Here is a 13,931-nt window from a genome sequence, read left to right as displayed (position 1 = left end):
GTAACGGTCCGTCGACCAATAACATAAAGTAAGTACAAGAAAGGCGACAAGCTAGATTGTGAAAACTACCGAGCGATCACTTTCCTGAAAGCCGCCTACAGAGTGATATCCCAAATAATTTTTCAGCGACTGTAATTTTAAGCAACATTGTGGCAAGTTACCAGGCCGGCTTTATGGAGGATCGGTCCACAACGGGCCAGATCTTTGCTCTGCGGCAGATCGTTTAAAAAAATCGCGAATACAGAGTCCCTCCGCATCATCTATTAATTATGGGTGGTCTATCCGACCCATTCGAATCCCGCATGGGACTTCGACAAGGTGAAGGTCTTTCCTGCCTGTTGTTCAATATAACGATAGAAGATGTTGTGAGATGAGCGGGAATAGACACGCGGGGCACGATTTTCGATAAATCCGGTCAGTTATTCTACTTTGCGGATGACGCGGACACTTGAGGCGGTGGGAAATCAGTACACCAAACTAAAATGTAAAACAGATAAGATTGGATAATAATGAATATGTCTAAAACGAAGTACATGTTAGCAGGTGGTGCTAAACGCGACAGAGCGTGAAATTTTCACGAAGACATTTTTCTTTTAACTTTTCTTGTTTTGGAAAAACACGTTCACGTTCGTTTTGAGCTCTTGTACGGAACCACGGTGTAACGGCGAGCAGCGTAAAACCGAACAACTTTCTCCCTTCTCTTGTGCATAAAGCTCGGGAAAAAACGAGACTTTAGACAGCATTTACGACAATAAAAGCCGCCTAAATCCTTGAATTTGTGTGAGAACACATTAGTTTCGAAATAAATGTGAAAATAACAATTGCTTCAATCACTTTAATCGCCCTCTCAAACCAACTTCCTATTATTTAAAAATTAAAACTTTTGGATTGTATTGTATTGATAAATTTTCTCGAATTCTGTTTGGTGTACCGTGACTGCGGGTAATTCCGCGCAGCACATTTTTTCGCGCACTCATCTTAAAAATCTATTTTTCAACAGTAAATTTCACTAGAACACAACCAATTTGTGTGCTTTACCATGTGCATAGCATAGCCTGCCATGATAGTACAGAAGTTGGGTATGTTTTAGTAAAATTTACTATTGAAAAACAGGTTTTTAAGATGAGTGCGCAGAAAAATGTGCTGCGCGGAATTACCCGCAGTCACGGTATAGACAGAAAATCTTAGTAAAAATGCAATTTATGGAATGAACCGTCTTTACCAATTCCGGGATGACGATAGTATCAGTGAATTATTTTTTTATTAGTAAAAGCCTTTTCTTTTGCTATTATTTTTTAAGACCAGTGTACCTTATCTCAATAACATACAAATTCATAAAAATGTACTAAAATATGAAATAACCTCACTTTTTCATCTTAACCATCACTTCCATTGTTTAGCACTGGATGCTTCCTCAGTTTCGCTACCGACACAACCGGTTTCTCTAGCCAGTTCCCGGGCATACGTTCGCACGTGGTCACTCTCGATTTCCATCTGTTGGTTCCGTTTTTTCGTGAGCTCATCCTTAGCTGGGGTGTCGCATCCTGCTCCGAGCAAAGTATCAACAACCTAGTTCAGGCTCCAAACGATCCAAAAGATCCACGAAACGCGGACGGATACACCTCGAATGCCGCAGTTATTATCGTCGGTGGTGCTGCGGAGTCTTTACATTGTAGACCCAACAACTACCGGTTGGTATTGAAAAAACGTCGAGGTTTCTGTCGGATTGCACTGAAAACCGGCACACCAATCGTCCCAGTCATCAATTTCGGAGAGTTAGATATCTACGACCAAGCTGACAACCCTCCCGGATCGCGAGTTCGACGCTTTCAAGAGCAATTCAAGGCGACCACCGGAATCGCTCCGGTCGCATTTGTTGGGCGTGGTTTTTTCCAGTATAGCTTCGGAATGATACCACGGCGAAAACCAATCAATACAGTTAGTAAGTATCGATATAAAGGTTGAGAAGTTACGGCAAAGTTGAAATTCATTGTTTTATATTTCCAGTTGGTGCCCCTGTTGAAGTGACTAAAGTCGTGAATCCATCCAAGGAAGACATCGAAGCTTTGCATGAAACATTCTGTGCTGCCCTTGAACAACTTTTTGAGACACACAAAAGCAAATACATCGAGAATTGCGAGGGCGTTAAGTTGGTATTAGAATAGAGCCAATAAGTCAGGCATCTAGTAAAGTTCACTCACTTTACCGTTATTTATTTATATTCATTACATTAAAGCTCTTTTCGTACAATTAATTTAAGCATCCTGCTCGTATAATTTTCTAAAAGACATTTGTTTAGGAATGAAATTGCAGTTAAATGACTTGATTCGATAAGATAGCTACAGATTGATCACTTAAGCTTAAGTAGTTTATTGAACGAATTTGTGATTGATTCCAACTGCTGCAAACTACCATATTTGTAACTGCAAACACCAACGATTGCAGCTGCTGCAAATGAGGAGCAGTACAGAACACGAGTCAAAATCTGCAAATAGAAATTGTATAATTAAAACCAGATATTTTTGGAAACTTTTCAACGGACACAGTATGAAATTGTTTGCTGTCAATATAACACAATTACATTACGACATATGTCTTTCAAGAAAAATATTTCTTTTACCCCGAATTGACATTAGAATGATTTTTGCCCTTTACTTTTAGATCATAATCGCATGCCCTATTGACTCACCTTATCTTGCCATTTGCGATTAGCTATGCACCTACTATAGCGCATGTGAGAAAACGAAACTGAGTTATACAGTGGAACCCAGGTATTTGGCATCAACCAAAACAGCAACTCGTCCAGTTTTTTTCGGAAGAGATATGAGCGCTTCGTTACAAGATCTCGCATCTAGAAAACAATACATACATAATTATAAGAATGGCACTAATGACATCGTCAAATGCTAACCTCAACATAATTATACATGGCCAGGTCACAAATCGAGTGTGCATCTTCCCAGCGTGTTTCACTGAACTCTGCCAAAATTCTGTCTATATCGTTACCATGGCGGTTGAACAACTCCGTAAGTACCGAGCAATCCTCAAAGCCTGCGTTCATTCCCTGACCATAGAAAGGAACCATTGCGTGGGCTGCGTCACCTATGATCAGTGCCTTTCCACCTACGTTGTACGGTTTACATTTGATCATCACCAGCGATTGAGGTGTTGTCTTGAAAAAATCCTTTATCAACCTGGATTGACCAATTAGATCGACTGCATCCGGGAAGTATTGCCGAAAGAAACGAATCAGATCCTGATCGCATTTAATACTGCTGAAGTTTGCAAACGGCATAAACAACGTCACCGTCCACGTGCGATCCTGGTTGGGTAGAGCAATCATCATGAATTTTCCCCGCGGCCAAATGTGCAGATAATTGTGGGGCATAGCAAAATCGCCCTCCTTCGTAGGTGGAATACACAGCTCCAAATAACCATGCTCGATGTAAGTCTGACTGAAATCATATCCCGGCCGTTTAATAATTTCCTTGCGTACTGCACTGAACGCTCCATCGCATCCAACGATCAGGTCCGCTTCAGCTTGGTGGGTTTCTTCCGTCAATGGGCTAAAACGCATTATTGTGCAATTTTTAAGCCAATATTTGAACAAATTTGTTCACTTACTTGACGAAATTAAGAATTCCTTCGTCCAAATCAGCTCGTACAAGTTTCTTATTAAAGTGCAGATGGATATTCGGATATTTTTCCGCGGCTACAACCAATGAAATTGTTAATGTCAAGAACCATTACAAAACGAACAAGCTGACCCGCTCAAATTAAGTATTAGGCCTGTTGGAAAGGGAAGCCCGCTAAATGCGCGCTCAGCGTTCCGCCACAACAATATGGCGACACGTAGGCATGCAACGCACTTCACAGAACACTTCCGTCGCCCCGGCCGGCTTAATGCGTAATCGATATCTCTCATATTTCCCACCGACCAGACTCAACTCACCGTCGAGAAGCACCTCGTTCAGATGTTTGCGGCCAACCGAGTATATGCACTGGTTGGTATTGGCGTCATACGGAACGAACTTACGGTTTCCTTTCAGATCGTGTAGCATGCGGCCTTTCATCGGGATTCCATGCTGGAGCAGTGTCCCCTCTAGGCCTACTTCGGCAAGCGCTTTGCGGCCACGGGCAGACAGTGCGAGGTTGATACTCCGACCGATTACCAACTCGGCTGTTCGAATGTCTAGTGGAACGATTTTAAAAACAACAAAAACAATGCAAGCGTTGGACGCAGTGAAGGAAAACCAAAACTACTACCTTCTCTGTACTCGTACAAATCAACCTCGTGACCCTTTTTGCCCAAGTGGAGTGCGAAAAGAGAACCCACCTGGAAGGAAAATCGTTTATTTTCTCCGTTTATTAGTTTATCGAGTTTATTGAATAGATTATTTTGCATCTAGGCCAATCTTTAGAAAAATTAAGGCTTTCTTCAAAACATGATTATCTACAAATTCCTTATGTTTGAGCAGCTTTGATAAACTGCACTTCCCAGATTTTGCTTATGGCTTGCATAGTGAAACTAATTGTTTGTAAAATCCGTTTCCTTTCAAGGATTTTTTGTTATTATTTCTGTATCTGAAAACCATCCGAGAAAGTAATTTTATTGAAACTTAACATTCATTGTAAATAATTTTTTTTTAGTTTTAAATACCGCTTATTTGCTTAACAAAAAATTATGAATTCATTTCTGTATTCAAGTTCCGATTTTTTCGTCGGATTTCATTTAAACAGACTTGTAAAGGTTTATCTACAATATTATTTTCCAACGATTCCATCGTTTAACTTCATTATCCTGCATTAGGTATTTGCGAAGGTGTCTCTAGTTAGAGATCCTCAAAGATAAATTTCTATACATCTCGCAAATTTTGAGTCAATCGGATAACCCCGTTTTACATTCAAAACATGGAAAATTCTGGTTTGTCAAAACATGCAAAAATTGAGTACCCACAATTGGCAGAAGGTTGTCCGATTAATCCAAAACTTTGGATTTTTTAGTTTCGACCTAAAACATGTTATTTTATTCATTTTGGAATGAATCGGAGAGGGTCGTTCCATTTACCTAATCCTTTGATATGAAGTGACTCATTGGTATTTCGATTTTTTTCTGTCTAATCAGAGCGTCCTAAAACATTATTTCTATTGTGGGCCTTTCTAACTCAAAGTTCTTCAAAGTTTTTTTTCGACCATTTTGAACTAAATTTGAAATTCATTCTTTTTATTCTTTCAAGCCTTTTTTGCTCTGCGATGTTTCACGAAAGTTCGCTAAATTCGCTATTTTTTTGGTTTATAATTGCTTTTTTAAGTTATTAGATGCGTTTCTCTACTCATTCAATAGTAATTTGGAATAAATTTCTGTTGTTCTGTTCTGTTGTGTTGAAACAATAAAGACATTGTTTTGCGTTTTAGGGCTTTTGGCTGAATTTTAATCTGTAATTTTCTGCTCGTTTTGTCATCAAGAAGTTGTAGATTATTTTTTTATGATTTTCAAGTCGCTTTAGGTCCGTTAATCAACGGGTCGAAAGTTAGGGTCCCGGGTGGAATCGCCTCCCGGGCGTCGGTGATTGGCACAACAACAGTGGCGGAACTAGACCGACGGAAAATAAGCGAGACTAAAAAAAGTCGCTTTAGGATCCATATTCGTTTTCGGTTTGTTTTTTGTAAACTAAACTTAGACTTATTTATTTCATTTTGAAATGGTTCGAACCGATCCGAGAAAATATTATAATTGGGGTCATTTCCGATTCGAATTATTCTGGGGTTTAAGGATGTTTTTCAGCATAAACTTTTGTATGCTTTCTTCCTACTTTTTGGAGACCTTTAACGTTTTTGCCTTTCTCCTAGAAAAGTATAGTAATCACTGCAAAAACCAAAGGTAAAAAAGTGCTCCAAAGGTCCAAATGTCCTTTATCACTCGACTCAGTGCGACGAGCTAAACATTTTCTGTATGTGTGCATGTATGTATGTAACACTCTCCAATGCACTCGATTTTTCAAAGATGGCTGGACCAATGTTCGCGTAAAAAGTTACAAATGAAAGGGACCCTATTACATTTTATTTCAACCAGACTGTAACACTGTCTGTTATATGGGTCAGAATTCGTAAAACGGATCACTAAAAATCGCAATGTCTTATTTTTTTCAAATAAGTATTGAAAACTTTAAGAGTTTCACTTTAGAAGTTGATTTTCCAATTTTTATTGAATTTGAGTAAGTTTTCAAGTTGTTAATGTCATTTGAATTTTAGGTCAATATTTTTTTTTTAATAATATTGCGTCAAATTTGATGAAATTTCCACAGCAGATGCATTTTTTACGGTTAACCATAAAACGAACTTTTTCAATGTTTCTTTGCAAATGAATCGCTTTGTTGGTTTTGCCTCGACTGTAAATGTGAATTTATTAATTGAAACGCAGAATATTACACTTCGAACTTTTAAGTCCAAAGTTTTCTACTTTTGGCCACATTGTTACTTTTTGCTGCACAAAAGCGTTCCCGTTCATGATATCCAATCTTGTATTGATCATTTTTTTGCGAAATCTCCTTGTACTTTTTTTTTACATCAGGCACCACTTATATACCCACACTCTCCTCTTTTGCAAACTTTTTCATGGTAGCCCAAAAACGGAACACCATTCCAGATATAGGTGCTTATTACGGGAGTCACTTCACGGTAAAATATTTTTCACTCTCACGCTCACTTCACTTTTTGAGACCTATTCCCGATTCCACCTCAAGTGAGGTGACAAAAATCACCTCCGTGAAGTGAGATTGACAGTGAAGTGAAAAAGAGAATGGGACAAGTGAAATGAGCGACTTTCCCAGCTCAAAAAGTCCCGGAAAGTCGATTGAGCTGAAATTTTGTATGAGGACATTTTTCGACAAGAGGAAACTTTTGAGCCCTACCGCTAAACGAAATTCGAAGGTATATTTTTCCTTCACGTTTTATTGGCCGCAGCTCAAAAATTTGTAAGTCCCAGAGAGTCGATTTTTTTCAAGAAAAAAAACATTAGCCTTGTTACTGGAAAATAAATCCCATATATTATCACTAGATTACAAATCAATTGATTTTTAAACTTTCCTATCTTCGGTGCTTATTACGGGAGTCACTTCACGGTGAAATCAGAGTGAAGTGAACAAAACCCTATTACGGGACTCACGTAAGTGAGAAAAACGTCGCAAACTGACATCTGCTGCGGAATCTGGGTTATTATGAGTGTCATATCAGTGAAGTGAGAAGGGAAAAAGCGACGTTTCGCGTGGAATTATTTCACGACCATTTTGAACGGTGGAATGATTCCACGAAGATGCCATAAGTTTTAAAGTTGATTGATTTGTGATCTAATGGTAAATATTGGATTTATTCTTCAGTAACGAAACGAATCAGAATTTGATCCGTGCCGTAAAGCGGTAAAATTTTCATTTTTTGCCCGATGAAAAAAATGCAAACTAGTTCAGGAAATTTTCGATACCGAAAAAAACATTTTTTTTGATGCCGAATGTCTTAGAAATGCAGAACACGTCAAGATCTGGTGTTATCTAAAAAAAACGAAAAAAAAAGACTTTCTGGGACTTAGAGATTTTTGAGCTGGGAAACAATCTCATTTCACTTGTCCTATTCTCAATTCCACGGAGGTGATTTTTGTCACCTCACTTGAGGTGGAATCGGGAATAGGTCTAAAAAAGTGAAGTGAGCGTGAGAGTGAAATTTATTTCACCGTGAAGTGACTCCCGTAATGAGCACCTTCGTGAAATCATTTCACCGTTCAAAATGGTCGTGAAATAATTCCACGCAAAACGTCGCTTTTTCCGTTTCCACTTCACTCGTATGACACTCATAATAACCCAGATTCCACGGCAGATGTCACCTTGCGACGTTTTTCTCACTTACGTGAGTCCCGTGATAAGACTTTATTCACTTCACTCTGATTTCACCATGAAGTGACTCCCGTAATAAGCACCTTTATTTGTTTATTTATGAACCTTAGTGACAAATTCTTCAGTGTAATGATTGTACCTGTATTTTAAACACAAATTTTATAAAAGTAGGCTACAACGTTCGCATTAGAAAATGGACAAAAATTTGTCAATTTTTCATGGGCTTACCTTCACACGAACTGACTTAACTACCCATGCAGCATCAATCATAGTAACCAATGGAGTCAAAAAAAAATTGAAAGCTCAATCAGTCGAACTCCAACAGGGAAACAGTGAAGCTACTCCGCTCAGAGAACGGTACCCCATCGCGTCGAAAATGGACATCGTGCGGCACTTTTAAGGATACCGATTATGCCCGTTCCGGCATCTACAACTACAACATCTTGGCACTATTGGACAACAATCAAAGTATCGAAAGAACGCCCGGTTCCGGACAGCCGACGACTGTGAGCGACAAGAAGCTCCAAAGGATGCTGAAGAGAAAGACCGAGTGGAAAGTGGCTACATTGCTGCGTGCGCTTGGACTGGAGGTCGCTAAAAGCGGCCAAACAGTGAAAAAGTACCTGGTGAACATGAACATACACGTCAGGAAACAGCAGTCTCGTCCATTGGTCTCGGAGCTTCAGGCAATGATGCAGCGGCAGAGGTTGAAAAAGATGGTCAAGTCGATTTTCCCGACGAATCGCGACGTGGCGAGAATGATGGACGACGAGACCTATCGTATTCTGCATAGCAACGACTGGCAGGGCACATCGTATTTTACTTCCCTCACGAAAGAAGTGAGATTCGAGGTTAAGTTCATTTCACACACCAAGTTCCTCAAGACCACTCTTCTTTCGCTCCATACTGGCCGTGAACAAGGAAATTTAGAGTATATAGTGCCTGTCGGAAGTTGTGCCGTTCATTAAGAAATATTAGAAGTGCGAAGATGCGGTGTTCTGGCCGGATCTGTGATGAAACGACTGATTATCGATGTGCTACCCAAGTCAGCAAACCCGCCCAACGTCTCTCAGATACATCCTATCGAAAATTTCTGGACAAACTTGAGCGTGAGATCTACTCCAACGAACGGCTCACCATTGATTTTTTTCAGCAACACTGCTACAGCATGCTTCAAAGTGTAATTTTCGCTAATAGCATCTTTGGAGAAACCTCCAAGATAAATTTTACACGATAGCATTTCTTATCACACGATTGAATTTGCAACAGCAGCATGTTGCAGCAGTATTACTAGTAAAATTCAATAGTGAGCCGTTCGTCAAACATTCAATCAGTTTGGGGTGAATAACTTTTTTTACAAGCATCGTAGCGCCTTATGGTCTTCAGAAGAGTTTTTCCCAGGAAAATTTCCTGCAAATATCATGTATCGATATAATTTTAGGAGTCAACTGGACATCTCTAGAGAATTAGTTTTGAAAAAGTGGATTTTCCCATATAAAATCGCATGGAAACTTTAAAAATCGGGCGCAAAAATATAGTTCCACCGATCGATCCGAAAAGTTTCACGGTTGTTATAGGACCCATGAGGAACACTAAAAGTGCTTGGGAGCTAGAATTTTTTGTTTTGTGTTTTTTAAATTTAAACGTTATTCGTGACAAAGTTAGTCTCACACCGCTCTGCACGTTTAATTTGTTTTTGTATTGGTCTTAATTTGCAGAAGAATTGAAAAGACGCTCCCACTGAGGTATATAAATAAAAACTCTATCATCTGTCAAATTTACCAAGGCTCCCACAGCCCCCTGAATAGAATTTGTCGACCGCAAACCATCGGTTGGATACCACTGGTTTAATGCAGGGGAACAAGAGGAAAATTATGAAGAATCGACAAGCTGTGGATCCGCTTTCATGGACGAGGTCAAGAAAGCTCATGAAGGATTCAAGAAACAGTTTTGAATACAGAAGCGAGCGATCATTTGCCCAGTCTACGTTGGATTGCAATAATTGTCGCGGCATGGCACTCTCCAAATATGCGCACAAAATTCTCTTCCGCATCTTGTTTTATAGTTTTCTAGTCGTTGCAGAAAGCCTTTGTTGGAGAATACCTGTGCGACTTTAGATAAGGTGAATTCGCAACAGACCAAATGTTATCCTTTCATCGAATTCCTGACAAGTTCAGAAAAGTAAACTTGAATTATACTTGTACATGCTAACTCAACAAAACTGATTAAGCTAATTCGAATTTTGACGGTTTCACATCAGGATAACGGATGTAATTTTGGATCCGTTCGTGACGTGGTACAGTGTTTTTTGTGCGATTTTATAAATAGTGATTCAAATGTTGATTATAGCCATAACGTATGTTCGGAGAAGTTCCAAGGTATTCAATACTACATCCTTTAATGTAGAAAGATGGGCGATCAATCCACTTAGAAAGAGGTAGGAAATTCTTTCTTCTAGACGCGTAGAGTCATCGGCGAAATTTCAGGTAATCTTAAACCAAGAAACTTTGCTAAAGACACCATGTTTCTATGCCTTACATGTTACGAGCAACATAAAGTTTTTATGAAGAGGCACTAAACATCACAATTTCCGTTTCAACTTTTTTCCCAGATTTTTCCGACATTCCAAACCTTCTACAAAGTTATCAGCCATCTAAAAATGTTTATGGTGAGCATTGTAATTTTTTATTTCCCAAAATAAAAAAGTTATTTGACATATTTCGATATTCTTGGGGGTACTTTCAGCTTGACCATCTCCAAATTTTGCAATTTTACGCAAGTGGCAATCTCATAAGATGAAATAACTATCAATTGAAGGTGAGAACATGTGTATGTAAGAGTATGTACACAGCCTTTCCGATTGATTCATAGTGGTAGTCTTTTGGCTTAAATATACTCAGCAAACGAGTTATCGGCGCGCTAATTATTATATATTTCATGATCTTTAGATATCGAGTATATCACACCAGAAAGATACCCGAAAAAGCGCTAACAAGGATCTTCATGTCGTCTGTTATCACAAAAGCTCATGGGTGGCCAAAGTTTGGCATTAAAACTTTCTAAGAAGACGCTATGCATTAGACGGTTCGAATCAAGGTGATGGGTTCTCGGCCAGGACATGGAATACTTGGCGAAAAATTGGAAAACTGAGTGTGTTGTGAAGACTAACGTTGCACCCAGTTGTTATTCGATGGCTGCTCGATTTCATCATTTTTCAAATGCGCCTGTGACTACATTATAAAGTGATTTATTTGCGATATCATCCTAAAAAGCGATCTGTAGTTTCAAAGATTAACTATTGAAAATTTTAAATTTCGAAAAATCATGATATCTTGACCCAGTTTCACATGGAAACTAGTCGTTTAAAAAAAGTATTTATATGACCAGTAATAATCTACTGAGGAATGACTTAATGACTTGAGCGCATGCGCTATAAATGACCTACCTTAAGTGGAAGGTACTTAAAAAATACCACAAGGATTAAAACGATGTTGAAATAGTAGACGTACTTCACATTAAAACTATACACGTTTACTCATACCACAGATTAACGGAACATTCAAATTATGACAAATCGAGTAAGTACGTGATGTTTTAGGATTGGAACTAAGCTTCGCCGTAGGATTTCAATGGCAAGTTACTTGATAGCATAGAATACTAATCAGTATTATTCTAAACATCTTCACAATTTTAGATTTTCGAGAGAGAACGCTCGTGGTGATTGGAATTCATCACCATTGAATTTACAACTGATAATAACTTAAAATATGTCCACACTTCTACTATTCTTTTTTTGCTAATTGTTGAGTGTTATCAAGTTTAAATATTAATTAAAAATGAAATAGATCTTTAGTATATTTTTGCATGCAAACATTTGGTTCAAACAGATACTGAACAGAACTTCAAACAGATACAGATACTGAGAAGAAAACTGTGAAAATTTGTTCCCACATCAGTTCTAAAGATCAATAAATATGGATATAGTGATTTTCATTATTATTTCTGCGATTTTTTCCTTTAAAAAATTGAGTCTCATTAAGCTAAACACCGTATTACATGACGACTAACAATGTTACTTACTATTGAGCCATTCCACGCCAAAAGATCTATAATCCAATATCGACAGTTTTTTATTTGAATGAAACTTGGCCTAGCAAAGTAAGTATTTTTCACAAAAACTTTTTAACTAAAGAGTAATTTTCTGAAAGGGCGTAACATATACTTCATTTAAAAGATAGTCACTCAGAATCCTTTACTTGTAGTAAAAAAATTTCTAGCAAGTAGTTGTAGGGAATTGAGAAGTTTAACAACAAAAACATATGAACACCTTGAAAAAAAAGCGAAAAATATCAAAATAAACCTTAAGTTAAAAAAGAGGTGAATTCTGCTTTTTTTATAAGAACTTGAAGTCATAATAAAACTTTTGGTAAAATCTCCTTGTTCAGGATGTAGAAATATGCAATGTTTTTTTTTTTAAATAATGCCGTTAGCCGGAAATGCAGAACGCGCATATTTTCAAGTATAACGTACCAACAACCTAAGTAATCAATCATCTTTTCATGTGTGAATAGACTGCAGCTTTAGGTACCGATAACCCAAAATTTAATACCATCAATCTTCAATCCGCTAACCGAAACACGTACCGTCGCCATTCACTAATCGTTAACTGTAGATCAGCTTTTCCTACATAATAGATTCTTTTTGAACTTATTTTTTCATTCATTACACGAAAACATGAATGAAGTTCGTTTGTTATGATTTGTAAGGACCACTAAAATCTTAGTTTGATTTAAAAAAAAAGATCTAAACTCAATCTTATTTATATTTCTCCGCCCAACAACAATTGAACACCGTTTTTATTTTACACTTTTTCACAAAACATTATTAGTTCCGTACAATTCATGTCTCTTTTTTCTCAAGAGTTTACCAATATTAATAGTTTTTACCAATAGTACGCTAAAAGGCAAGCACCCTGTTAAAAACATACTTTCAGGTCTAAAAGAATGTCTTCGCCGGTAGAAAATACTGGGATTTTCTAAACCTAATACGTGTTCATAGTTTCTTTGACACTGGAGCCACTCAAAATTGATCGACTTATCATTTGACATGGATTTACCCAGTACCAAGTGAATTAACGATGCCCGAACTAAACTCTGTAAAAATCAAAAAACATGTCTAAATGGATGCACACAATTTTTGTGAACATTTCTTTCTCCGTTTTTCTGCAGATTAACGGACTAGCGATTTTAAAAACGTTAACAGTTTCAAAAGCCAAGGCAAATGGAATACACTAATTTTTATCCCTAATTTAAAACCAAATTGCACGCAACTTGACAATTCTGAAGATTGAAACCCTAATAAGAATGGTGAAGTAACACTATTTTTCCCAGCGCGTTGAGATTGACCAAACAATATCCTCAACTGTTTACGTCGTAGCCATGTCATGTGAAAGCCTTAATTCCACAATAATCCACTGCATCCACTACCTCGATTGTTAACTATAACATCCCGACAGGAAGCAAATTCCTTACCAATCCTCCCCCAACAACAGCGACGTTGAGATTCCGCGCCGGTAATCCGTTGGTGTTTGTTTGTTTATACTTAGTAACCATCGCCGCCGCTTGATCACCTTTCGCACCAATCACACGAACAAAATTCGAAGAGCGGCTTTTCACACCGTAACTGCCCTAAGTGTTAATATTTCCTTACGAGTTCCGGACTGATGGTGTTGCTCTGACGACGACTAATCGACTAACCATTCTGAGGCAGGCTCTTGTCATGTTATAGTACGACAGTGAAAAATTGTAATTCCGTTTGCATGGAAAGTGACATTTTTCTTAATCCGATTGGGCTCCGAGACTCGCGCGAGCTTCTCTCTTTTTAGTTTTGTTCTCACATATGATTGCTATACAATCAGCAACAGAAACGGCCTTTCTTGCATTGCCGCACTTGACAGGGTGAAAAAGCTCGCTCCGTTAGTTTTATCCAGTGGTATGAAAACAGTTATTTAAAAATAAAATTCATTCTGAACTGCTTTGCAGAATCCTT

The 13,931-nt window shown here is 38.1% G+C and overlaps 2 protein-coding genes across 2 annotated transcripts in view; one reads left to right on the top strand and one right to left on the bottom strand.

Annotated features, from left to right (window-relative positions):
* LOC129721998 (2-acylglycerol O-acyltransferase 2-A-like) overlaps window positions 1-2,612 on the top strand; it is an 18,381-nt gene extending 15,769 nt beyond the window's left edge. The window contains exons 5-6 of the mRNA XM_055675159.1: window positions 1,401-1,942; window positions 2,008-2,612. Of these exons, the coding sequence (XP_055531134.1) occupies window positions 1,401-1,942; window positions 2,008-2,165 (700 nt within the window). The 3' untranslated portion in view covers window positions 2,166-2,612. The remainder of the gene's footprint in view (window positions 1-1,400; window positions 1,943-2,007) is intronic.
* LOC129721997 (kynurenine 3-monooxygenase) lies at window positions 2,164-13,931 on the bottom strand. Its single transcript, XM_055675154.1, has 7 exons — window positions 13,415-13,931; window positions 4,267-4,336; window positions 3,953-4,192; window positions 3,625-3,712; window positions 2,912-3,566; window positions 2,690-2,851; window positions 2,164-2,485 (listed from the first exon to the last, which is right to left on the bottom strand). Exons 1-7 carry the CDS (start codon window positions 13,493-13,495, stop codon window positions 2,351-2,353), a joined length of 1,431 nt encoding a protein of 476 aa, XP_055531129.1. The 5' UTR covers window positions 13,496-13,931; the 3' UTR covers window positions 2,164-2,350.

This window comes from Wyeomyia smithii, chromosome 2, assembly GCF_029784165.1.
Source record: "Wyeomyia smithii strain HCP4-BCI-WySm-NY-G18 chromosome 2, ASM2978416v1, whole genome shotgun sequence".
Taxonomy (NCBI): Eukaryota; Metazoa; Arthropoda; class Insecta; order Diptera; family Culicidae; genus Wyeomyia; species Wyeomyia smithii.
The sequence above is the reverse complement of the archived record's forward strand: the minus strand, read 5'-3'. Positions and strand labels throughout refer to the sequence as shown.

Bases quoted from the DNA above. Each gene is read 5' to 3' on its own strand.
- LOC129721997 (XM_055675154.1), bottom strand. From the start codon at position 13,495: ATGGTTACTAAGTATAAACAAACAAACACCAACGGATTACCGGCGCGG. The intron at 4,337-13,414 runs GTAAGGAATTTG...TTTTCCTTCCAG, and splicing joins CTGTTGTTGGGGGAGGATTG to GTGGGTTCTCTTTTCGCACT. The intron at 2,486-2,689 runs GTGAGTCAATAG...TTCTATTTGCAG, and splicing joins ATCGCAAATGGCAAGATAAG to ATTTTGACTCGTGTTCTGTA.